Source organism: Heterocephalus glaber, unplaced genomic scaffold, assembly GCF_053883595.1.
Source record: "Heterocephalus glaber isolate CG9 unplaced genomic scaffold, H.glaber_assembly_v1.0 deba00001600, whole genome shotgun sequence".
Classification (NCBI taxonomy): domain Eukaryota; kingdom Metazoa; phylum Chordata; class Mammalia; order Rodentia; family Bathyergidae; genus Heterocephalus; species Heterocephalus glaber.
Genome location: NW_028258372.1, coordinates 3,438,763 through 3,463,309, shown reverse-complemented (window position 1 = coordinate 3,463,309; position 24,547 = coordinate 3,438,763). Strand labels below are relative to the sequence as shown.

The 24,547-nt window shown below is 40.7% G+C and overlaps 1 protein-coding gene and 1 pseudogene across 2 annotated transcripts in view; one reads left to right on the top strand and one right to left on the bottom strand.

The window, feature by feature from the left end:
• Positions 1-537: 537 nt before the first annotated feature.
• Positions 538-24,547, top strand: part of Pld5 (phospholipase D family member 5) — a 365,640-nt gene continuing 341,630 nt past the window's right edge. Inside the window, exon 1 of one of the 2 annotated variants that reach the window (XM_087194269.1) lies at positions 538-906. In XM_087194269.1, coding sequence (XP_087050395.1) covers positions 718-906 — 189 coding nt within the window. In that variant the 5' untranslated portion in view covers positions 538-717. The remainder of the gene's footprint in view (positions 907-24,547) is intronic. The other variant, XM_004853520.3, reaches the window with a different exon arrangement.
• On the bottom strand, positions 22,926-24,056 carry LOC101704473 (uncharacterized protein C9orf85 homolog; annotated as a pseudogene).

Here is a 24,547-nt window from a genome sequence, read left to right as displayed (position 1 = left end):
TTCCTGGGGGTTCTGGGTTGGGTGGAATGGGCTCCCGAGGTAGGAAGTTAGTGAACTTCCAGAATGGGGGCGTGCAAAGCCCGGGCCAGTCAGCGGGCGAGGGGCGCCCCGGGGCGGGAGGCGCGGGGGTGGCGTCCCCGTGCTGCGGAGCAGGGGAGGCAGGAGCAGCCAGCGCTCACCACGCTCCTCGGCACAGCGGCGAGGGCGCGGCCAGGGGCGCGGGAGGCGGGTCCGCAGCGGGAGCGCCCCGGCCCGGGCCGCGCGGGAGGAGCGGTGGCAGCTCACTGCGCCAACCTGCGGGCGCGGGTGCGGGTGCGGGCCCCTCCCAGCGCACCCACCCCCGCCGCCGCGCCCCGGCCCGCCGGGTCCCAGTCGGTGCCGCAAGCCGCCTGCGAGCGGAGCGCCCGCCCCGGGGCCACTTCCGCCGGAGCCATCCCGGCCTCCGCACCCCCGCGACCCCGGAGCGCGCGCCCCCTCCGCCCAGGCTCCCTTTGTCCCACCCGCCCCTCCCCCTCCGGCCCCGCCCCCGCCTTCCGAGCCCGTCCCCGCCTCCCGAGCCCGCCCCCTCCCGCCCGGCAGTGCACGCTCCCTGCCGGCGCCCGGCACCCCGCGCCCCGCTGCCCGCTCCTTCTCCGCTTCCCGCTGGGCCTCTTGTCCCCGCGCGCCCGGCCCCATCCCGAGTCCTCTGTGCGCCGGCCGCCGCCTGGTCATGTCAGGATGGAGATCCGGCAGCACGAGTGGCTCTCGGCCTCCCCCCACGAGGGCTTCGAGCAGATGAAGCTCAAAAGCCGCCCCAAGGAGCCGTCGCCGAGCCTGACCCGAGTGGGCGCGAACTTCTACAGCAGCGTCAAGCAGCAGGACTACAGCGCCAGCGTCTGGCTCCGGAGGAAAGACAAGCTAGAGCACGTAAGGGCGGCTCGCTCCGGGGTCTCGGCCAGCACCTGCTCCCCTACCCCTTCCCGCGGAGGTGGCCGGAGCGCGCGGGGCGGGGGGCGGGGCGCGGGGCAGGTGGCCCGCCGCGGCGGAGGGAGCGTGCGCGTCCGCCGCTGCCCGGGGGCTTCGCCTTCTGTAGTTTGCTGCCTTCCTGATCTGGCAGCGGGAGGGAGAGGGGAGGTCTTCTTTCCGGCACAGCTGCCCCCGCGCACCCAGACTCCCCGCGGGTCCTCCCTGTAGGATTCATTTGCACTGTGTTCTTGGGGGCATCTGCGAGGTGAGCTCAAAGTAGAAGTGACACAAATGTGGCTCCCAGGAACTCGGGCATTGCACTGTAAGGGATTGTAGAGGGGCGTTTACTCGGGTCTTTGGAGCTATTTCACTCTGTCCAGAAACTACAAATTAATGAAACTGAAGTTGTGCTACTGGCAACGCAGCTCGGGTTTGCGCACAAGCCATTTAGAGTTTCCTGCAGAGTGTACGCTGGGATGAGCAGTTGGCGATCGCTACTTGAGCCCAGCCAGGGAGAGATTTGCGGGTTGCAAGGAGAAAGGGGGGGAAGAAGCGGGTCGCCCTGCACCCCAGAAACTGGCCAGTCTACGTGTGGGAGCCTGCGAGTGAGGAGCCCCGCTCCCAGTGCGTGCTGGCTTCACGCAAAGTGTTATTAGCTCTGGGGTCAAGCCCCTGAGGCTGGCCATTCTGAAAGAAAAAAAGTCCTTCTCATAAGGCGTTTCGTGGACCCACAGATGCAAATCTGACCCATCAGCATCTTCTAAAACCAAATGTTAAAATGAAACCGAGAGAATTATCTCGAGTGCAGCACCACTAGGTAAGAAGAACTACTTTTCCCGCGGAGCTGCAGGATTCAAATTGAGTGTGATAATGGAATGTGGAGGTTCCCTTATATTTGGGTCGCGACGCTAATAGTGATAGAAAGATAAAACCCAAAACTCCCGGAACTCACACATCTCCAACTGCTGCGCCAACCTGAACACTGCCTGCTTTTCGTGGGCATTGCAACACCACGGGCTCTCGGAGGAAGCGTGTAAAGGGGTTTTTCCTCTGTTACAGTCTGAGAGTCTTTGCTCACCCAGGTTCTGATTAAGTCATTGAAATGAGTAATTCCAAAGCTCGAATTTAAAGCTTTGAGTTGAGTGACAGGCTCAGTCTTGTGTTTAGAGAGCCTTTTGCTGATGCCGGAAGGATGCCTCGATTCTTAAGGCTGTGTAAGGAAGGAGCCAAAGGAGATTTCCAGGAGGGCAAGTTGTTTGTTTGAAAGGCAACAGCAACACTGATTTAAAGTGTATGCTTCAGAATAAATAAAGGGACCCGTGATGTTTTGAGTTGGTGAGGGGGGTAGCATCTTCTTGTAATTTGGTTCTTGATGCTGTAGATTTCAGTGCCAGGGAAAAGTGGCCCAGCCTTTGCATGGTGATAGAACATGTTTTCATTTCAGCTCCACTTCGAATGTGTGTTCATTTGCAGCTTGTGCTTTTAGCTGATCTATTTCCTTTATTCTCTTAGTGAAAATCAATAGTGCAACCTTCTATGACTGGCTTCTTGAGGCACAGATCCTGCGTGCATCTTCACTGCTTTTTCACTTTTAGCTTTTCACCGAAAGTAAGCAGGTCTACCATGTGGCCATGACGGCCTTGCCTTTCTACCTGAGGATGGGATGCCAGGGCACTCTGGAGGGTTAGAGACCACACAAAAACAGATCTGGTTGTTTGAAAACATGTATGCATCTGTGCTTTCTTCTTCACTCAGATGCGTCAAAAGAGAGCATTGCCTTCACTTTTTAAAAAAATGAATCAGCTCATTTGTTATTTATATTGGTATACCAGTTGTTTAGCTTTCTTAACTACAGTTCATGAGAGATGTGTATTCCAATGTTTTCCTCTGTACTCACTTTTAATTAGAGATTGGGCTTTGCTTCAAATGAATTTTGTTATATTCTCTTGGCCCTTTGAAATACCCATATTTCTAATGAGTTAATATTTGTGAAAAGCTATAAAAATGAAAGTCAGAAGACATAAATTTCATTTGAATTCAAGTTCTCAGTATTTATATGTCATGTTTCATATGCCATGATTGTTTATTTCTAACTCAGTACTCAGTATTTCTAACTCAGTAAGTCTCAGTACTTGAGATTTAAAAACCTGTCATAAATGTAACTAGGTATATGGTTGCTACACAAAGCATGAAAATGTCATGTTAACTTCATTATAGACAATGTTTTGAACCTACGTGGTGCTTTCTGGTTTGGTGCTGCAGGGATTAGGATGAGTGTGTTGTAGAAGTTCAAAAGTGACGTATGGTGGTTTTAAAAACTCCTTTCCAATCTATCTAATCAAGTGGATGACCACCATTTTTATTAGGATGAGAAAAATGAATTAATTATGATGGAGATCATATGCCTGAAAACAGCCTACTCAGTTATTTTTGCTGGTGCTTTAAAAGCCAGTCTAAGTATTAAAGGAATAAATAAATTATGGCTTCAAATGACACACGTATTTAGTCATCACAGTAACGGGATTCCCTGAGATGAAATGTGGCAGTATGTGGATTCCATCCAGACTTCAGAGTCCTGGCTTAATGTGAAAGTCAATAACAAGATGTAAAGTGACAGCTAAAGAATATATTTCCACCCGCTTTGCTAAAAGTGAGAATAATTTATCACTGCTTTCTTTTTTTTCTGGTTTAAAGGCTACTGGATGAATCCCTGGGTTGGATAAGAGGAAAAGGACTGGTTGAGGATTGTAGTACTTCCAGTAGATCCTTAGGTACTGTTTGTATTATTGGTTGGTTGATGTTCAAGATGAACAGCTATTAAGAAATGAATGTATGTAAGAAATTCTTCCATTCCTAAGTTATGATCAGAAGGTACAAGGAAATTGTGTTCTGTTCCTTGAATTTTAGACCCTGAACTTACTTGAACATGTTAGGAAAAAATAAAATTGCTGGCTACACGCAGAATGTTGTCTTGTTAGCTACAAATAATGCTTTTGGTTCCTAGAGTCTTTTGCTTCCGGTTCTGTGTCACAATGCCTACGGCTTTAGGAGGCCTTAGGCTTGGGAAGTAATGAAAGCTGTATTCTTTGTAGAATCCAAAGTTTACATTAGGTATAATGTACAAGTGAAGACTTATGTTGTAACAAAAAAAGCGAAAAGGGCAAGGTACTACTCCTGAGCCCCCAATCACTTGGTCCTGGCTGGGCCACTTTGGGATAACAGGATTTGACCATCTTAGAGAACTGCACGACATTAGGCTGGTGGCCGTTTGCACTATATGCCCCTTTTGAACTTTTTATTTTTATAATTTTTTATGTTTTAGAAAGCAGTAGAGATGCAGAAACTAAGCTACTTGGTTCCCTGGTTTTATGCCACCTGTGGGTGTAAAGGTTTCCTGGTGCAGCTTATGGAGATCAGGATGCTCTATTTTCTTTCCTGTATATTCAGTTGGCTTTTGCTAACATGTGGTTAAACGTTAGGGGTTCTGGTTAGACAGACTTTCATTTAGACTTTGATTCTATTTCGTGTTAACTTTGTAACCTTAGGCAAAGGACTCACAGTCACCAAAATGCACATTCTCAGTTCTCTTTAAAGAAATAGGAGGTTTGCTGTGATGATTCAGTGAGACAATCCACATCTGTATTGCAGGAGTAACCGTCCCCAAATGTCAGGTACCCAACACCACAGAAGTGTGTTTCCCTTGCGCTTCTCCTCTGTGTGGGTTGGTGGCATGGCTCTCCTCTTCTTCATTGGCCTGCTGGAGGGAAGCTCCATCCAGATGCCTACTTTCAAGGTTACCAGGGCCGCTCAAGGTAAATTGGTGGTTCAAGTGATGGGTCTTGGTGCTTCCACCTAGGGGTGATCCATCCATATGGTTGGTCCTTATTGACCAAAGAAAGTTTTATGGCTAGGGCTCATTTCCAAAGGGATGGGAAAGGGCAATCCAGCTGAGGCCCACAGGAAGAGAAAGAGCACATGTTGCTAGCCCTCACTAGGACTGCCAAAGCATGTATGCTCTCAGTGCTGTTGAGCTCATAAAAATGCTCAACAGAGGTGCCTGTAGGTGTAATTCCTTCTCAGTTTTGCCTGTCTCTCTCCCTGAACCCTCTCTCTCACTCCACCCAGAAAGATCCCAGACTTCACTTCTGAGATGAGTATTATATATATATTTGAGAGCTGTATTGTAGTCCTAGATCCACAGCTCCTTTGAGTGAGAATGCCAGCTCACTCACTGTACAGGGCCTGTTAAGCTGGCTCTTTGTCTGGTTTCCACCCATCCATCCTCTGGTGATCGGCCTCCTCCTGGACAGTGGCCTTTTGCTGACTCCTTCCCTGGTCATCTTGAGGCTGCATCTTCTGGTCCTCATGCTCTCTGCTGGCCTCTACAAGGAAGCCTAGCTTTTTGCCCTGTCCTCAACCTCTGTCTTCGCTCCCAGCCTGCACTGGTGGAACTAAATTGAGCAGTATTTGTTTAATCTAGAAAATAGCTGAGAGCCTGTTTAAAATGGAGAGAGAACGCCGAAAGGAGATTTGGTAAAGAGTAGACACTCAAATTCTTTTTTTTTTTTTTGGTACCGGGAATCAAACTGGGGACCTTGCACCTGCAACACAGGCACCAGAACCACTGAGCTAAATCCCCGGCCCAACACTCAAATTCTTAATGTGAGCCATAGTGATGTCTTGGTTTAGTAAGTGTGTTACACTTAGAGCATAGTTTTCTCTAAGTGTGATTTTTGTACCTACTTTATTTGAGTTTAGGTTACCAGTGCATAGTAAATAAATGCCAAATACACACTCGCCTCCTGGAATAAATTATTCACATGATGATCGAAGAATAAAGAGCTGCGATTGTTTCAGCTTATGTTATATAATGCCATTTATGTCCCACAGAGCAGATCCATGAGAGTAGTATACCCCACAGAGCAGATCAGCAAAGCATGGAAAGACAAAGTTCAACCTAAGGGAATGAATCTTTAAAGTGCTCCATTAGAAAGCAAAAGAACAGTCTGGCAAACACTTAAGAACAGTAACATTGACCACGATTATTTCCTGTGATTTTTAGATAAACAAAACAGACAGTTCTATACAGGGCAGTATTTTTAGCTTCTCTAAGTCGTCAGTGGAGAAATGAACGTTTACCTTTCTCCTGAGTATCATCTAATGGATCCCAGTGTTGTGTCTGTTTATTGCACTTGTCACTAGGGCAGTTAACATGTATTTGCCCACTAACAGCCTCCTCTCACTGTGGGCTAATTCAGTAGTCTATTTTGAAGAAGCTTTGGCTTCTTTGAACTCTATTGGGTGAGGCTCATTGACTTATTTTAATATAATTAGAGTCGGTGACATCAGATTCAATGTATTTAATTTGAGAAGCTCAAGATTATGGGATTTAAGATGTTATTTTCCTTCTCCGATTCCATATAGTAATCACATACCTGTTTCTGGCTAGTTTTTCTAAGAGCTTCTACTTCTCTTTACACATTTCTGTGTGTAGCTCAGGCTTAAAGCTACATAGCATTTCTCAGTGTTTCTATTTCAGCTGTACAGATCAAGAAATCTGATGCATTTTTTGAACTTCTATTAATGGCAGTAGCTATAACATGTTCTCATACCTACTTCACAGAGAGATGACAGCGTTAGACAGGTGGCTCTGTGTTAAGATCTCACACCAGAAAGGTTGTTTAAACTGTGTTTACTGGGGCATTAAAGATACCTAATTGCCTAAGAATCATATATGCACAGATTATGGTGTGAGAGCTTAAGGTACAACATAAATGTTGAGGTGATGTCAAACTGTGATAGTTCAAGAGACAGACTTTTTAGCCAAAGAAAGTACATTCTGGTTTTTCTGAGAAACGTGGAAGAATAAGCCCAATTTAAAAAATCACAAATCCAGCTCTTAAGGAAGGATTTAAATGAAGAACGTGGCATGCTTTCCTAGGTACACTGGCCTGTGTTGGAAAGTCACACTGTTGCCTGGCATCCAAGTTGAAATACCTGCCTGGGTATCTTGGAACTGGGATTGGTGACTTTGGGTGATGGATATGTTTCTTTATTCTCCGAGTAGACAGTGAACCTTGTGAACGCAGTGTGTCTCTGAAATGTGGTATTATTGTGTTCCTACCAATAAGATTCAGAGTAACATGAGGAGTTCAGCTGAGATGAGATTCACTGACATCAAACAGACAGTACCACTAGTTGGCAAACTCACCAGTTGACAGATTTGGTGAGCGCGTCTTTTTTGTGAAAGGCACTGTTAGGAGGACTATGAGTTTAATTCAGTAAGCGTTTATCTGATATATACTGTGTTCCATGCATTGGAGAATATGCTAAGACCACAGGCCCTTTTCCCTTAAGATGTTCAAAGTTTTATAAATGCAGTTACAATATGATCATTTTACAATATTATATTATACATATTATATTATGTAAAATTATGATTAAAATGCAATATGTATTATTTTGTACATACTGCATATGTATTACATGTGTATTACATTGTACACATTACATATTATATTACATACAATAGTATATTATACATAATACAGACAAAAGCAAAATAGTATAAGAATACTACTTTCAAGAATCTCATTGGGCTGGGGATTTAGCTCAGTGGTTCTGCTGCCTCCTTCGAAAGCGCAAGGTCCCAAGTTCAATCCTCGGTACCAAAAAAAAAGTCCCATTGTTTAGACAAAGAGAAAGTACAGTTACAAGTAAATAATGAATACTGTCCTATATAATGCTAATCTGTCATAACAAATTTGAATTTTTTCTAGCAATGTAAAGTTGATGCAAAATTTTTAAATCAATAGTAATTTATCAATTGCAATTTATCATGTTAACAGACTAGTTTGCTATCTATAGTTAGATGAAGGAGCATTTGATTATTTGATGAAGCCCTGTACCATGCATGATAAACTTTTCAGTGAACTAGAAATAAAAGCAACCTTTAGTATTCTGATAAAATATTTCTTTGAAAAGGACAAGTAGTGGTGAAATATTGAAAAATCATCTTCATAGATTATGAGTGGGAAAAAGATATCCAGCATCATCACTATTATTCATTATTGTATAGGAAGTCATAGACAATGCAATAAGGCAAGATAAAAAATATTGAATTTTAAAAGGGAGCAATGAAATTGTATATCAAATTGCCATATGATGAGACTGCGTACATTTGAAAATCCAGCATTAACTACAGATACACTAGATAAATTAATTTCACTGAATTTGTCAGAGAACTGAATACAAAGTCAATATGTAAAATTAAGTTAGTAAAACAAATTCCACAATAAAAATAAAGACATTATCATTTATATTAGCATAAAATAACAAATATTATACTAGGAATGTAGCTATTAAAAGCTGATAAGACTACTTTTTTATTCTAACCCTGACTGATCTACAGAGCAGAACTAAGTCCAGTTAAAAACTCAACAAATTTGTAAATGTATATATGTGTATTACAAACGGATTCAAACATTTATGTGAAAAGCAAAGGGCAAAAACCAGCCAAGAAAATCTTGAAGAAGAGCATGGCTAAAGGACTGCTTCCAGATACCACAGCTGTTATAAAGTTAGATTGGTTGAAGTTGTGTGGATGTAGTGCAGAATAAACAAATCAGTTGATAAAGTAGAGAGTGCATAAACAGATCTGTGCATAGTTAGATACTAGATTTATGACAGAAGTGACACTAAAATACAGTGGGAATGCGATGGTATTTTTTTAAAAAACAAGGGGGCTGGGTCAGTTGTGTATTTATTATTAAAAATTCATTGTGATTTTTCTTTCACACCATCCACACAAATAAGTTTAGCTTGAATGATAGACCTACATTGTAAAGTCAAACAATGAAACCTCTAGAGAATAATATACTAAAAAATTATTCACTAACTTGGCAGGGAAAAGTTCTTAAGCAGTATTAATGATCCCAACTTATTACAGTTAATAAACTAGACAGATGTGAAATCATGTGCACCAAACACATGTACACAAATGTTTATTCGAGTGTGTGTGTGAAAACACAGTAGTACATCAATGAGCATGAGCACTTTGAAAACATCAAGCTTTATACTGTAAGTAAAGAAGAGATATATGAATAGGTGCTTTATTCAAAAAGTCCAGGTTTCAAAAGACAGTGCTGGCATGCAGTGTTGAGGAATGAGAGCCTGCAACTGGAGAGACCAGCGGAGAGCCAGCCTTTATTAGTGGCCCAGGTGAGACTAATGGAGGAAATGACAAGAAGGCAGTGAAAGTAGAAAAAGTGAGAAGGCACAGATCCAAGATGTATTATGAAATGAGAAGTCCTAGGACTTGGTGCTAGAATGGGTGTAGAAAGTGTGCACAGTCTCATCTATTAAGCAAACATTTATTGAGTGCCAAGGATGTGTCACAAATTTCCATTGGCACGATGGCTACAAGAATGAACAGGGAAAATTTCAAAAGCTCCTTGAGAGTTGGAAGTCTGCCCTGTTCATCTTTGTATCTTGGACCCAAGCCATTATTATTGTCTGGAACTGTATTATCAATATCATTGTGATCATAATTAACATTAACATTCTAACATTTCCTCTCTACAATAAACTGAGAGCTTCAGGCTTTGGAAAATTCAAATATATAGGATTGGACCTTTGACCTCAGCTTGGTTATGATCTAGTTGTCTTTCGGGACTCAGATTACATTTTGTCATCTCTAAACCCAAGCATGATTGGGTGTCCTTCCTGTGTAGTAGTGTTTTTTTTTAATTGCTCAAAGTAATTGTCTGTCTTCTGCCCTCAGTGGAAGGCTTGAGGACTGTGATGTCTTAGTCACAACAATGTGCAGTACTCTTAATGCCCAGCGTGGTGCCTGGTTGACACGCAACACTGATTAACTTCACTATTGAAAGAGTGAATTGATGAGCAAATATGTGCTTAGTGAGGCAGAACTCATACACGTGAGTTAAAGAATAGGTGGCTTATTCTGCTTACCAGGTAAATAGTATAGATGTTAAATACAACATGAATTCAGTAGGAACATCAGAAATGCCATGAAAAATATAGTTGTGATTAAATGCAAGAAGATAATTGACGAGGCTGTATTCAAACCATTGTGCAGGTTGAAATTCCACTCATTGTTTTAATACTTGGGAAAGAAAGGTTTCATAGCCACTTTAGAAATATTTCTATTACTGTTTATGAGTGGACTATTTTCTTTTCTTTTCTTTTCTATGTATCTCAATTTTAATTACTCAAGAGGCAACATTAACTTTTAAATTTTTCTCCCAGTACTTTCCTCTGACTTCTTGCTCTGCCTGACTCTGCTGGTTTGTTATTTAGCTCCCATCCTGTTTTGACTGAATATGCTTGATCAGAGACCCAGAGACACTGCAGCAGGAAATGTGTCAAAACTGCCCAGATCTCTTTAAAGACATGCCAGTGTTGATCATTAAGATTCTCCTTTGATTTCCAGACACCAGTATTTTCAAACATTTTTCATTCCCTAAAGTCTTCATGCTTTAATCCGTGATGTTGCAAGCCTTCTTAAATCTATCCCATAGATTCTTGATAATCTTTAAAATAAGCTTTTCATTTTGGAATAACTTTACAGATTTACCGGAAAGAGTTGTAAAGATAAGTATTTCCTGTACACGTCTCACTCAATTTCAGTTTTCCCTAATTCGTGCATCTTGATTCCAGACTTTACTCAAATTTCACTAGTTTTTAAATGAATGTCTTTTTTCTGTTCCAAGACCCATCCAGGACACCATATTGTCGGTAGTTGTCCTGTGTGCTTAGTCACCTCTGTTTGGTCTGTGACAGTTTCTCAGCCTTTCCTCATTTTTCATGACACTGGCAAGATACTCTGTAGAATGTTCCTCATTTTGAGTTTGCTGCATTCTTTTCTTGATGATTCAACTGGGATGGTGGGTTTAAAAACAAATACCAGAGATGACCTGCCCTTGTTACGTTATCATTGCAAGATGTACACGCTAGCCACATGCCAAGACTGTCGCTCTTGACTACTTGGTTAAATTAGTGTGATAGCTTTCTTCACTGTAAAGTTACTGTTTTTTCCTTTCTACACTCTAATTGTTGAAAATTAAGTCTCACATCCCGGCATTCAGCAACATCTAGGCCAAAAAAAACTCCATTTGTCATTATTAAGATTTATCTCTTCTTCCCCAATAATTATTTATCCAATGGTTTATTTATATCAGTAGAACTCTTAAATATTTGTTTTATTATGTGGATATAATCTGACTAATTTTGTTCGTTGAGGTGTTTCCTGCTTTGGCTCCTGAGAGCTCTTTCAGGTAGATTCTTGCGGGCCTAGGACAGGCTCGAATGCTTTTAATTTGGGGGAACTTCCTTTCTTTCTGATACTACAGAATCCTCTAGGCTCATCTTGTATGTTTCCTACCCTTTCTTTTTTTTTAAATTAATTTTATTGGTACATTTTAGGTATACAATATAATGACATTCATCATCAGAAATTTGCACCTTTACATAATCTCTCTTTGGTTCTTATTTTTCCCCCCTTCCCCTGCCCTCCCTTCAACCCCTCCATCCCTCCCTATTTACAAAGACTTTGTTTCCATTTTTTCATTTTCTCATGTTAATTCCATTCCCTTCTTTCCTTTCCCCTAGCCCTCCCACTTCCCCTTCCCCTTTGGACCTTTTCTTCCTATTTCACATTATCTATTATACCTTTTAGTCCTTATTTGCACTTTCAGTTTCTCACAGTAGAGAAATGGTTTGGTATTTACACAAGTGTGTCCTGTTTATTTCACTTGAGAGTATTGCCTCAATGTGCATCCATTTAGCTATAAATGTCTCTAATTTCTCATTTTAATGGCTGAGTAGTACTCCATTTTATAAAAAAACACACACACACATTTTCTTGATCCAGTCTCCAGTTGATGGGCAGTTGGGCTACTTCCAAATTTTAGCTACTACAAATTGTGCTGCTGTGAACATAGGTGCACATATGTCACTGTGGTATGATTCTTTTAATTCTTTGGGGAAGATCCCCAGCAGAGGAATAGCTGGATCAAATGGGACTTCCAGTCCTAGTTCTTTGAGGTATCGCCATACTGATTACCACAGTGGTTGCACCAGTCTACACTCCCACCAGCAGTGGAGCAGGGTTCCTCTTTCCCCACAGCCCCGCCAGCATTTGTTATTGGTTGATTTCATGATAGCAGCCATTCTTTCTGGGGTGAGGTGGAATCTCAGTGTTATTTTCATCTGCATCTCTCAAATGACCAGTGATGTTGAACATTTTTTCATATGTTTCTTTGCTTTTTCTACTTTTTTGTCTGAGAAATGTCTGTTCATTTCAGATGCCCATTTTTGGATTGGGTCTTTAAATTTGGGAGGTCTGATTTTTAAAAGTTCTTTATAGATTCTAGATAGAAGACCTTTGTCTGAGGAAGAGCAGGTGAAGATTTTTACCCACATTGTGGGTTGTCTCTTCACATTGTTGGTGGTTTCTCTTGTTGTGGCTTTTCTTGCTGTGCAGAAACTTTTTTTCTTTTTGGTAGCAGGGATCGAACTTGGGTTCTTCTGTGTGTGAGCCAGGCAGCGGAACCACTGAGCTAAATCCTAGGCCCTACAGAAGCTTTTTAATAAGAAGAGATCCCACCTGTTAATTGTTTGTGCTACTTCACAGGCAACTAAGGTTTGTTCATGAAATCTTTTCCTATGCCAATGTCTTCAAGAGTTCTACCTAACCTCTGTTCCAGCCGGCTCAGTGTTTCTGTTTTAATATTTAGATTGTTAATCCATTTTGATTTTAGTTTAGTGCATGGTGAGAGATATAGGTCTAGTTTTAATCTTTGGCAAGTTGAAGCCCAATTTTTCCAGCACCATTTATTAAAGAGGCTATCTTTCCTGCAATGAGGGTGTTTGACACCTTTGTCAAAGATGAGGTGGCTGACTGTGTCTGGAGTTATTTCTGCATCTTCTAATCTGTTCCACCGGTCCTCAAGTCTGTTTCTTTGCCAGTACCATAGTGTTTGTATCACATTAGCTTTGTAGTATAGTTCAAAGTTGCCTGGCCATGTCTCTGTTGCCTAGAATTGCTTTTGCTATTCTGGGTCTCTTCTTGTTCCCAATGAACTTTTGGATAGTTTTTTCAGGGTCTGTGAAGAATGTCGCTGGAATTTCAATTGGGATTGCATTGAATCTATATAGCAGTTTTGGAAGTATGGCCATTTTCACCATGTTGATTCTTTCTACCCAGGAGCAAGAGATGTCTTTCCATTTTCTGATAACATCTTCAATGTCACTTTTCAGAGTGCTATAGTTTTCAGAGAAGAGATCTTTGATTTCTTTTGTTAGGTTGGTTCCTAGGTATTTCAGTTTTTTGGATGCTATTGTAAAAGGAATCATTTGCCCTATTTCTCTCTCAGTGAGTCTGTTCTTTGTGTAGAGGAAAGCTGTTGATTTTTGTGTATTGACCTTGTATCCAGCTACTTGACTGAATTTGGTTATTAAGTCTAGAAGACTTTTGGTAGAGTTCTTGGGGTCTTCTATATAGAGAATCATGTCATCTGCAAATAATGACAATTTGACTTCGTCATTTCCTGTCCTTACTCCTTTTATTTCTTTCTCTTGTCTAATTGCTGTGGCTAATGTTACCAAGACTATATTGAACAAGAGTGGTGATAGTGGACATTCTTGTCTTGTTCGTGATTTTAGTTGAAGGATTTTAGTTTTTGACCATTTAGTATGGTACTGGCTAATGGTTTTTCATAGATGGTTTTTATCAGTTTGAGGTAGAGGCCATCTATTCCAATTTTTGTAGGGTTTTTATCATAAATACATGTTGGATTTTGTCAAATGATTTTTCTGCATCTATTGAGATGATCATATGGTTTTTGTCTTTGGCTCTATTGATATAGTGCATTACATTGATTGATTTCTGGATGTTGAACCATCCCTGCATCCCTGGGATGAATCCCCCTTGGTCAGGGTGTGTATCTTCTTGATGATCTTCTGCATTCTGTTTGCCAGTATCTTAGTAAGGATTTTTGCATCTATGTTCATTAGTGAGATTGGCCTTTAGTTCTCCTTTTTGGTTGGGTCTTTCTCTGCTTTGGGGATCAAGGTGATGCTTGCTTCCAGGAATGAATTTGGGAGTATTGCTTCCCTTTCAGTTTCATTGAAGAGTTTAAATAGTAGTGGCAGTAGTTCCTCTCTAAATGTCTTGTAGAATTCCACAGTGAAGCCATCAGGACCCAGGCTTTTCTTAGTTGGTATGTTTTTAATTGCAGTGTCAGTTTCATTGATTGATATTGGGTTGTGTAGAATTTTTAGGTCTTCTTCGTTCAACTGTGGTAATTCATACATATCTAGGAATCTGTCCATTTCTTCTCTGTTTTCCATATTATTGGCATATAGGTTCTCCAAGTAGGTATTGATGATTCTCTGGCTTTCTGCTGGGTCTGTTTTAGTTTCATCCTTTTCATTCCTAATTGCATGGATTTGGGCCTTTTGTTTCCTTTTTCTGATAAGGTTGGCTAAGGGTTTGTCAAATTTGTTTATTCATTCAAAGAACCAACTCTTGGCTTCATTGATTTTTTTTTTGTATCATTCTCTTAGTCTCCATTGCATTGATTTCTGCTCTGCTCTTTCTAATTTCCTCCCTTGTATGAGCTTTGGGTTTGTCCTGCTCTTCTGTTTGTAGAAGCTTGAGGTTCAGCGTTAGGTTGTTTAATTGGGCTCACTCTGTTTTCCCGATATGAGTATTCACTGCTATGAATTTCTCTCACAAGACTGCTTTCATTGTATCCCATAGATTCTGATATGTTGTACTGTCATTGTATTTAATGGTAAGGAACTGTCTGATTTCTTCTTTAATTTCCTCTGTGACCCATTGGTTATTCAGAAGTGTGTTCTTCAATTTCCATGTGTTTCGGAAATTCTTGCAGTTTCTTTTGCTGTTGATCTCCAATTTCATTGCACTATGATCTGATAATATACTGAGGATAACTTCAATTCCTTTGCACTTACTTAAACATGTTCTATGAGTGAATACGTGGGTCTGTTTTGGAGAATGACCTGTGTACAGCTGAAAAGAATGTGTATTCTGATTTTGTGGGGTGGAACATTCTGTAAACATCTGTTAAGTTCATTTGTTCAAGAGTTTGATTGACTTCTAGTATTTTGTTGCTTATTTTTTTCTAGTTGATCTGTGTATTTGTGACAGTGGGGTATAGAGGTCCCCCAGTACTAGTGTATTAGTCCTTATTTGATTTTTCAGGTCTGTTACTATTTGTTTTGTATAGTTGGGCACACTAGTGTTTGGTGCATATATGCTTATGATTGTCATCTCTTCCTCTTGGATTGTTCCCTTTCCAAGGATGTAGTGTCCTTCTTTGTCTCTCTTAATCAGTGTTGATTTGAAGTCCACTTGATCTGTAAAGAGGATAGCTACTCCTGCTTTTTTTCAGGTTTCTGTCATATGGAGTATCGTTTTCCACCCTTTAACTTTCAGTCTCTGAGTTTCTTTTTGAATGAAGTGTGGTTCTTGCATGCAACGTATTGTTGGATGTTGCTTCTTGACCCATTCTGGCATCCTATTTTTTTTTTGACTGGTGATTTGAGACCATTAACATTGATGGATATAACTGTACGTATTGACTTAACATTGTCAGGACTTTTTCTTTTTCTTTTTGTTGGATTCTCCCCCTTTGCTTTAATTTCTTGTCATGCCTGATGGATTCATTCTGCTGGCCTTCTTGGGATTGTGATCTTCTTTGTCTTTGCGTAGGATATTGTGTAAAATGTTTTGGAGTGGTTGTTTGGTATTCATGAAGTTCCTAAAGTGCTCTTTCTCATGAAAGTATCGTATTTCTCCCATCAATTTTGAAACATAGTTTTACAGGGTACATCAATCTGGGTTGGAGGCTGTTTTCTTTTAGGGGTTGAAATATGTCACTCCAAGCTCTTCTTGCCCTGAGGGTTTGGGTTGAGAAGTCTGCTGTGATTCTGATGGGCTTTCCTTTGTATGTGATTTGTTTCTTTTCTCTAACTGCTTGTAGAATTTTGTTTTTCTGTTCAGTTTCTGGAATCTTAACTATTATATGCCTATGTGTAGATGTTTTTTGATCCAGGCTAGTTGGAGTCCTATATGCCTCCCTTATCTGTATGTCAAGTTCTTTTCCCCTGCTTGGGAAGTTTTCTGCCATCACTTCTGTGAACAGTTTTTTTATGTCATCTGAACTCTCTTCTGTTTCTTCATTGACTTCGATCAGTGTTTAATTATTCTTCTTTGCATCATGTAGCAGCTGCTGCATTGATGTCACGTGGTCCCTTACTATTTTAAATAAATTTTTCTTTTTCTGGTCACTAATTGCAATCTTATCTTCTATATCTGAAATTCTGTCCTCACATTGGCTCATTCTGCTGTGTAAACTTTCAGTGGAGTTTTTAATCTCCTGGAAATCTGTTTGCATCTGTTTGATGGATTCCATTTGTTTCCCATGTTGGGATTCCATCATGTTCCTCAGCTCCCCTATTTTTTTTCTGTGTCCTCTCTAGATTCATTAATCATGTCTTGCAGTATGGGCACAATCTCTGCTGTTATGTGAGAAATTATTTCTGATTTCATTTTTTTCCAGATCCTCTTTTGTTGCCAGTTCAGGGAGTCCAGGTGGTTGAGTATCAGATTGTTCCATCTTGTTTCCCTTTGGGGTTGCTTTCGGTGATCTGGAAGTCTGTTTTTGTGACTTGTTGACATGTCTTCTCATTTCTACGGGGGTGGGGAGGTGAGTGGGAGGGAGATTTGTGCTGCTGGAGCCTGCGAGGCTCACCACCTCGGCACTGGGGGCGGTGGTATGGCACCTGGGAATGTTCACCTCCTCTCTTCTACCCTTTCTTACTATGTTCTTAAAGATGTTTTTCTCAAGTTTTCTCATCCCCAGGTGAATGTGTTCTTAAAAGGCTCTGGTAAGAGAAGTAGTCATTTAATATATCGAATACAAACTCAATACACATAGCTTGATGAAAATAAAATTTTCATTTAAACTTGCTTTAAAACTCCTGAAATATCCTTAATTATAATCCTAGCTTATAAACTCTCATTCACATGGTGGCAAGAAGCTTTCAAAGCAAACAATAAGTCATGCTAAGTGGAACAATGACTTTATATCATACCATCCTGTAGTGTGCACGTGTGGGTGTGTGTGTATGCTTGTGCTTGCATACAGGTACCCCCATTCCTGTTTTTCCAGCATCAGTGTCTGTCGTGAGAGATCAGGTTCTGCACTTCACTATTAACTCGATCCATACTCCCTGATTACTAATTTGAAAGTATTTTCCAACCTCTTTTTTTCATGCTTGGAATATTTGGTTTATATATAAAAAGAGGGTCTTCAGTGATCAGCGATCATGGTTTCATCTTTTCTGAGCCACAATCCTGTCCCTGAGGCTTCCAATCCTGTATGAAAACACACTTGGGAACTTTTCAGCATCATTCCATTCATATTAAGAAAACATCTCCAAAGAGAACCAGAAAACCTGAGTACAGTGAGAAGAGAGCATTTTGAGTTAGTCATTAAACTGATGACAAAGCACCGCACTCAAGGTGTGCACTGACCTTCGATGGGGCGCTGCAGCAGGGGGAAAATGTGAAGAAGATATGTTTGTGTCTGGAGCCTGCCTATCTCTCTTTTCAGGATGCTTCTCTTCCTCCATGTAGCCTGCACACTGGGTGTGTTGTTCTGATAGGCTGCCAAGTAACCTGTTTTCTTGTCCTTCTAACTGTCTACGTGTGTAGGCATATTGGGTGCTTGCTTGTAAGTGTATCCTATAAACCAAAAAATGAAATCAACTATCATTATGCAGTGGCTTTTTTTCACTCTAGGAAATACTATGAAAATGAAATAATGGTAAGGCAATTCCCAGGGCTTTGGTGAAAGTGGCTTGTGCAAAGGAGTGCTTTCCTACTGCCCTGCCCATTTCCTTCAGCAAAAAGCAGAGGTGAGTTGGAAGTGCGTCCTCTGAGTGTAAAGGACAACGTCAGAGTGGCAGATGCTCAGGAACCACGTGAAACAGAGCAGTCCACTGCCAGATGATGGCGACCATATCGAAGGCACTCAAAAGAGCCAATGTTTGCCCTGTGAGCCTGTTACACTGCTTTTTTATTTTATGAGGTGAATTTTTTTTGTTTGATTCCCTCACTTTGCTTCATTTGCACTGGGTTTAGAATAACTGTGGTAGTGAGGACAGTGATGGAAAGCTGAAATCCTTGAACAAAATGCAAGTGTTGGAGAGAACACATTCATGCAGAAAGGTTTGGGGGGAGGTGAGTTAATAGGTGTGGAGAACTTAGTAGCCTTAGTACTTCTTGAAGGAACAGAGCATGGTAAAAAGCTCCTCAGTGTAACAACTTCACTAATCTCTGGGCTTCTGATTACAAACTTTGATGATACACTTGGTCATTTTTAGTTGTTTACCTAACAGAAGTTTTGGAAGATAAACACCCATTTCTTCAGCTTATTAGCCAGCTGTTGGTGGAAGGCTATCTGAAGAAGATTGCTGGTCAACACTGAAAAAGAAAACAGACTAAAAGTCTTCATCAATGAAATTACCAAGAAGGGAATATTTAATGTCTTTCATGGAAAGAATAATTCCTTTAACTGCTCATTAAATTTAATTCGCATTGAAATAAATAGGCAGTACCTAGCCCAGCACCTATTCTGAATCCCTTGCTTACATGTTTCCACACTAAAATACAGCAAGATAAATGGGCTTTAGGATAAACTGTTGAGTTGTTGTTTGCACTATTAATCTACAAAGACATTTTCCTTCTGAGTGGAGATTTCTAGTTATGTCTGGAATTGTTTTTTAGCCAATGGCCTTGTTCAAAGGAGAAAGAGACAACATAATAATTGCTAGATGTAATTTCAAGATTAGTTGTCCCGTTTGAGAAGGATATTAGGTGGACAGATTTATCTTTGCATTAATATTTATACCTACAGCTCAGAGTAGTCAACAACAAGGTATGTGACCAAATGAATGATTTGACATTTTATTCCCTGTCACTACAGCTGTAGTGAAGGGATCATCATTCTAACCAGGAAGGGTTTTCTTGGTATAGCACTCCCTAAATAGAGCTGAGGGTTCCAGGAAAACTGCATTGAAATGCTGAGGGGCTGGGTGGCCAGCTATCTTTGCTCACTCCTGCACAACACCCACGATTCAAATTTGTGTCTAAAACTATACATTATTACATTTATAGCTTTAAAATACTGCATGAATTTCAGGGTTCATTGTAAAAAAAAGATTTTTTAACCAACTATATTAGATTGATAAATACCAAAGACCTGTTGTTCTTATAGCTTTCTAAAACCAGAAACAAAATTGTTTGATTATTCAGATTTGTAGTGATTAGGGATCAAAAGAATTTCTAGACTTTAGCTTTGCTAAAGATCACTCTTCTAAAGTAGCTTAGCTGGCTGGGGAGAGATAACGAACCCCAGAGGTAGGCTCTTAAATCTAGGAACGGTGCCCTTGCCCAGGGTACAGCTTCCTGCTGCCCACAGACTGCTGCACCCCCTCCCTGCTCCTGAGGATGGTAGTCCCTCTGGGATCCCTTTGCCTCTGGGGCTGCCTGCTAACAGGAAGAATCTGTTTCCACCCAGTAGCGAGCACCACAGCTCCCTCTTGCTTACAGGGTACTGCTGCTTTATGCTTCCAGAGCCTGTGAGATTGTCTGTGGAAGCCAACTTTACTGTTCCCTGCTCCTTTATGGAGACAAAGCTTTAGGACAGAACTCCCAGATAAGAAATGTTGTTCCTCTCCTCCAGTGTCCAGGGCTTACTGGGTATCTTATTTTTTCTTTCAGGGTGAATTCCTTCCTCTGAAGCTCATTATTCCTCATGCTTCAGCCCTTGGCCCTGCCCTGCAGTGTATGAGTTAAGCAGTCTGCTGGGCTCCCTCCTGGACCCCTCCTGTCTCTGCCTGGGAAGTTTATCTTCTTCCTTAACTTAAATCCTCACTGACAGCAGAGGTGGATGGCTCAGTAAAGTGAGAGCATCACAGTCCAATTGTCCTGCACCCAGGCGTTTTAAAAATAGCCAATAGATAGCATGTAATTTAGAGTTAATTTCTTCAGTATAGATCATTAAAATCTCTATAGGCTTCTTATTAATTGAAATCAGCTTGTCATTATACTGTGAAGAGGAGGGGAATATTATCTTGTCAAAGAAAGTATTGAAGTACCAGAAGTCATCCCATCTTAAAATTCTACATGTAAGTGCCTGACACATACTAATTGTTGAGCAAATGATCCTAACATATACCAGAACTTTACTACTTTTGTACCATTGGTAACAGCATTGCTTATAAATTCTCAAGGAAAGTGGGAACTTTTATACTGTCTCTAGAAAGTTCTGTTTATTTGTTTTTTGTATACCGTGTTTTATTAAGGGCTCTTTACTACTCTAGTTTTTGACTCCTGCCCTTGTAATTCGCACTACTCTTTGGACACCATCATTCTGCCTAGAATTGCTGGTGGCTGAAAGGTGAGAAGGCAGTGATTTCCCAGCAGACCAGTTTGCCTGTGAGTGTGGGTGTGACTGGGCAGTAACTGTAGGGAGAATAACTACGCCCATCACCTCCGAATGCCTCTGGCACCTTGAGATCTGCCCTTGTCTTTCATTTAGAGGTCTGAAGATGCTATTTTAAATTTGTAGTTTAAACAGTACGTCTCCCTTCCTCTGATCCATTACATGGAACCTTAGCTGCGATGAGATGATACCACTGGATCTTGTATTCTATTGCAGAATACAATAGAATCAGGAGAGTGTGAAGAAACTGTGCCCATCACAGCCTGTCTGAGAAGTCCATGCTTACTTTCTTTATCGCTTTATTTGTTGATGAGCACATGGGTTGATTTCATATTTTGACCACTGTGAAGGATGCTGCAGTAAACAGAGTATGCTTCATAAATATGTACAATTATGATATTTCAGGTTTCAGTTAAAAAAAAAAAGAAATGTATCCTTATTTAGAAATCTCCACTGGATGTCTAATAAATCTTTATTGTTACAGATAAACCATTTACCCATTGTTCTGACCTCTTTAGAGAAGTGTGTTGTGGCTAGAATCTTAAATGGCCCGGAAAGGGGCATATGCTGAAGCTTGGTCACCAGTTTGTTGGTGCTACTTGGAGAAGGTAGAATCTTTAGGAGGTGGGTCCTAGTGGGAGGAACTTAGGTCCCCAGGGACACAGAAGGGTATTGGGACCCTGGCCCCTTCCTGTCTCCCTCCCTCCCACTCCCTTTCTTTCTCTCCCTCTCCCGCCATCTGCCATCTCTCCAGTGAGTGCGTCCATCATGATGTACTGTACCACCACAGACCCACAAATGACAGAGCCAAGTGTCCGTGGACTAAAACCTCCCAAACTGTGAGCCAACATAATTCTTTTATTAAGATGATTTTTCTTAGGCGTTTTTTACAGTGACAGGAGGCTGACCATTATGAACCCAATAAAAAGTATGGCTCTGTTGATAGTTTTTTAGGGGAAGCACCTTCAACACATGAGTTTAACTTTGTAGTAATATTAATTTTCTAATCTAAAATCATATATATTAGCCTGTATTTCAATGGAGTGATGATTTGCAACAAAGTTTTTAAAGTTCAGAATATTTTTTAAAAACTAGCTTTTTAGGAAAAAAAAATCTTTGGGGTAGAATTATATTTTACCTAGCAGTAAAAAGCCTTTTCCTTAAATATTAAAAATAGATCTTTTGGAGTTTCTTTTTTTTTTTTCAATCTCCCAAACTTTATAAAAATGAAAAAGAGACAAAATAATATAAGTAATATAAGTCTGTTCATATAAATTTCAAAACCAATGCTTTAAATAGTTCAGCATATAAAATACCCATCTGTAGGGCTATAAAGCAAGTGTGACAAAATGCTAACAACTGGGAATTGAGGTGAAGAGCATGAAAAGGTTCATTTTACTTCTTTGCTACTTTCCTTCAGGTTTGAGATTTTTCAAAATAGAAGAGTAGGAAAGGGTTAAAAATCAGCTAAAGCTAATGTACACTGCTTTGGAGTAGTTTGGGTCCTAAATGATAAAGAAAATCATCATCAAGATTCGGCACAGGACAGACTGGGGAAGAAGGATGAAGCAGTGTTGACAGAGAGCCTGGTGGGCGCCTCTGGTGCTGGCCGTTTCTTCCTCCCCGTGTAAATGCTATGCATTTCCTTTATAATTAATTACTTATTAAACTATACATATACATTCTATGCATTTTAGATGTATATTTCACAAGAGGAAAAACGTAAAGCCTGAGAAAAATTGCTATACATTTGATCAACATTATTTTTAAAGAATAAACTTTTTGCTTTGTAACAAGTAAACATTAAGTAAGGAGGCTTTGGCCAAGTGGATCTTTCTGTACTTGAGGATCAATCATTAAAAGGTACTTTCCATGGACTAATTTTTTAAGGCTAATTAAAATCATGTCTCTTAGTTTTATATTAGTTTGTTTTTTGAGACAGGGTCTTGCTGTGTACTTCAGGCTGGCCTTGAATTCACTGTGTAGCCCAGGGTGGCATTGAACTTGTAGCAATCCTCCTGCCTCAGCCTCCTGAGTGCTGGGATTATAGGCATGTGCCATCACACCTGGCTTAGTTCTTATACAAGCATGAATTCTGAATCTTACAAAATTTGATATTAGGTAATACATTCTTCTAAGTAATTCCCATGAACTGCAGCATGACACCCTGATTTTATCTGCTTTTTGGCAGGTATCCTAGTATATGCAACTTAAAATTTTCTTAAGACAACTCTAGATAAAAGTTTTACAATTATGTAAATATCATGCCTATTCATATTGTTCATGTGACTTGCTTATTTTCTATAGCTTTTTCTGATTCCTCATTGGGATTTAACAGTATTTTTTTGTGTGACACTGTCAAAGGCAAAAAGTGATCAGAATTTCACATTCCTAGACTGACTTTTAATGTATATTACATTAATCCACTTGATTTTCACCTGTGTCATCAGAATCATTATCAGTATCTAAGTCATCATGATATAGGGGAAGAGATATAACTCCCAAACCTACTAGATATCCCGAACTCGAGTTCGTGTTCTCTAAAATGGAAGAATGAATTCTAGAAACAATGGAGGTTAAGAATAGGAAAAATTTATTGAGAGAAAGAAAGCTTCTAAGAGAGATAGAAGGAGGACTAGAAAGTGGGTTGCCCACCCACCCCACGGTTCAAAGATGTTTTATACAGCAAAGCTACGTGGTGAGGCGGGTACAAAGTGGGACAAAACTATGAGACCCAATGGAAATTGACAAGGTGGACATGAGCCGGGACAATACCGTGACCAACCAATAAGATCACAAGTACAGTCACCCAGGTAATATTGATGAAATGGGGGTAAAATCAGGGAGCAAGTCATATAGCAAGTGTACAAGGATTTTCAGTAAGGGTGGGTCAGGGGTATTTCCTGGAAAGGCTGGATTAAGACCTTGGTCCTCCACCCAGGTGATTGATACCTATTTAGAATATCAATCACTGTTATTCATCCTACTTGGGTGTGGTGGTTTCTCTTTTACAATTTTGGCCTTCAGTGAATATGTCTTCACTGTCCTCCATGTTGGCTCCTCCTGGGCTGGCACCTTAAGGGAGGCCCTGTCTACCTGCCAACAAGATATCTGATTAACTTACCTATCTATAATAATCATCACTTTCTTCATTCCTTTTGCAGCTTCTTCTATGATTGGATCTTTGATTACTTTCAGTATTTTCTATCTTTTCTGATTCTTTATTAAACGGAATAACAACGTCTTCTTTCCACATTTTGCACAAACTTCAAGTTCACAGGCACATGGTCTACACGTTATATGGTAAGACTCCCTCATGGTCTTCTGTAAACATTTAACGCATTTTTTAGGTTTTGATAATGGTTTATATTTGCTGTATTTTACCCGCCATTCAAGAACTTCTTCACAACATTGACATACTCTATCATGAAGTTTTGCATTAGTTTTCTTGGTCTGAACACTCTTAGCAAACTTGTCATTTTTGGAGGTAAACGTATTCTGGTGCTTCTGCGGCCTGGAAGAAGCCACAATGCCTTTCTGGGAGCTCATTGTCGAAGTCGAAGTCGCCACCAGCCTGCACCAGGTGCAGTGAAAGGGTCTCAGGGGAGAGGGAGGAGCTGGCCCTGAGGTGCGGACCCACAGGCAGTGACCCCGGAAGGTTCTTTTGGAGTTTCTGAAGTAGAGATAAATAAATATGTAAGCTAAAGAGTAGATGTACATTATAAGATCATTTTTGGGTGACTTTAGAATTTACTGTTAGAAGTCGCAGGACAAAAATGCTTGGAAGAAGCAGTAATTGGAAAAGATCACTCTGCTAATGATTGCCCTGTGATTGAAGATTCAGTTTGTCTGTTTAAAAATGAGCTGAAGAGTCTCCTTGGCTTTGTTCCAGGATGATTACTCCAAAGTGAGCCCGGTAGATGTAAAAGTCTGGGAGATTGGAATCTCAAGCAGTTTAACAGGACCTTGAATGACAGTAGTTAGTACTTCTGTTTGTCTGTTTTGTCATAGGAGAGCCCCAAGAATAAGTCAGCTGAAGA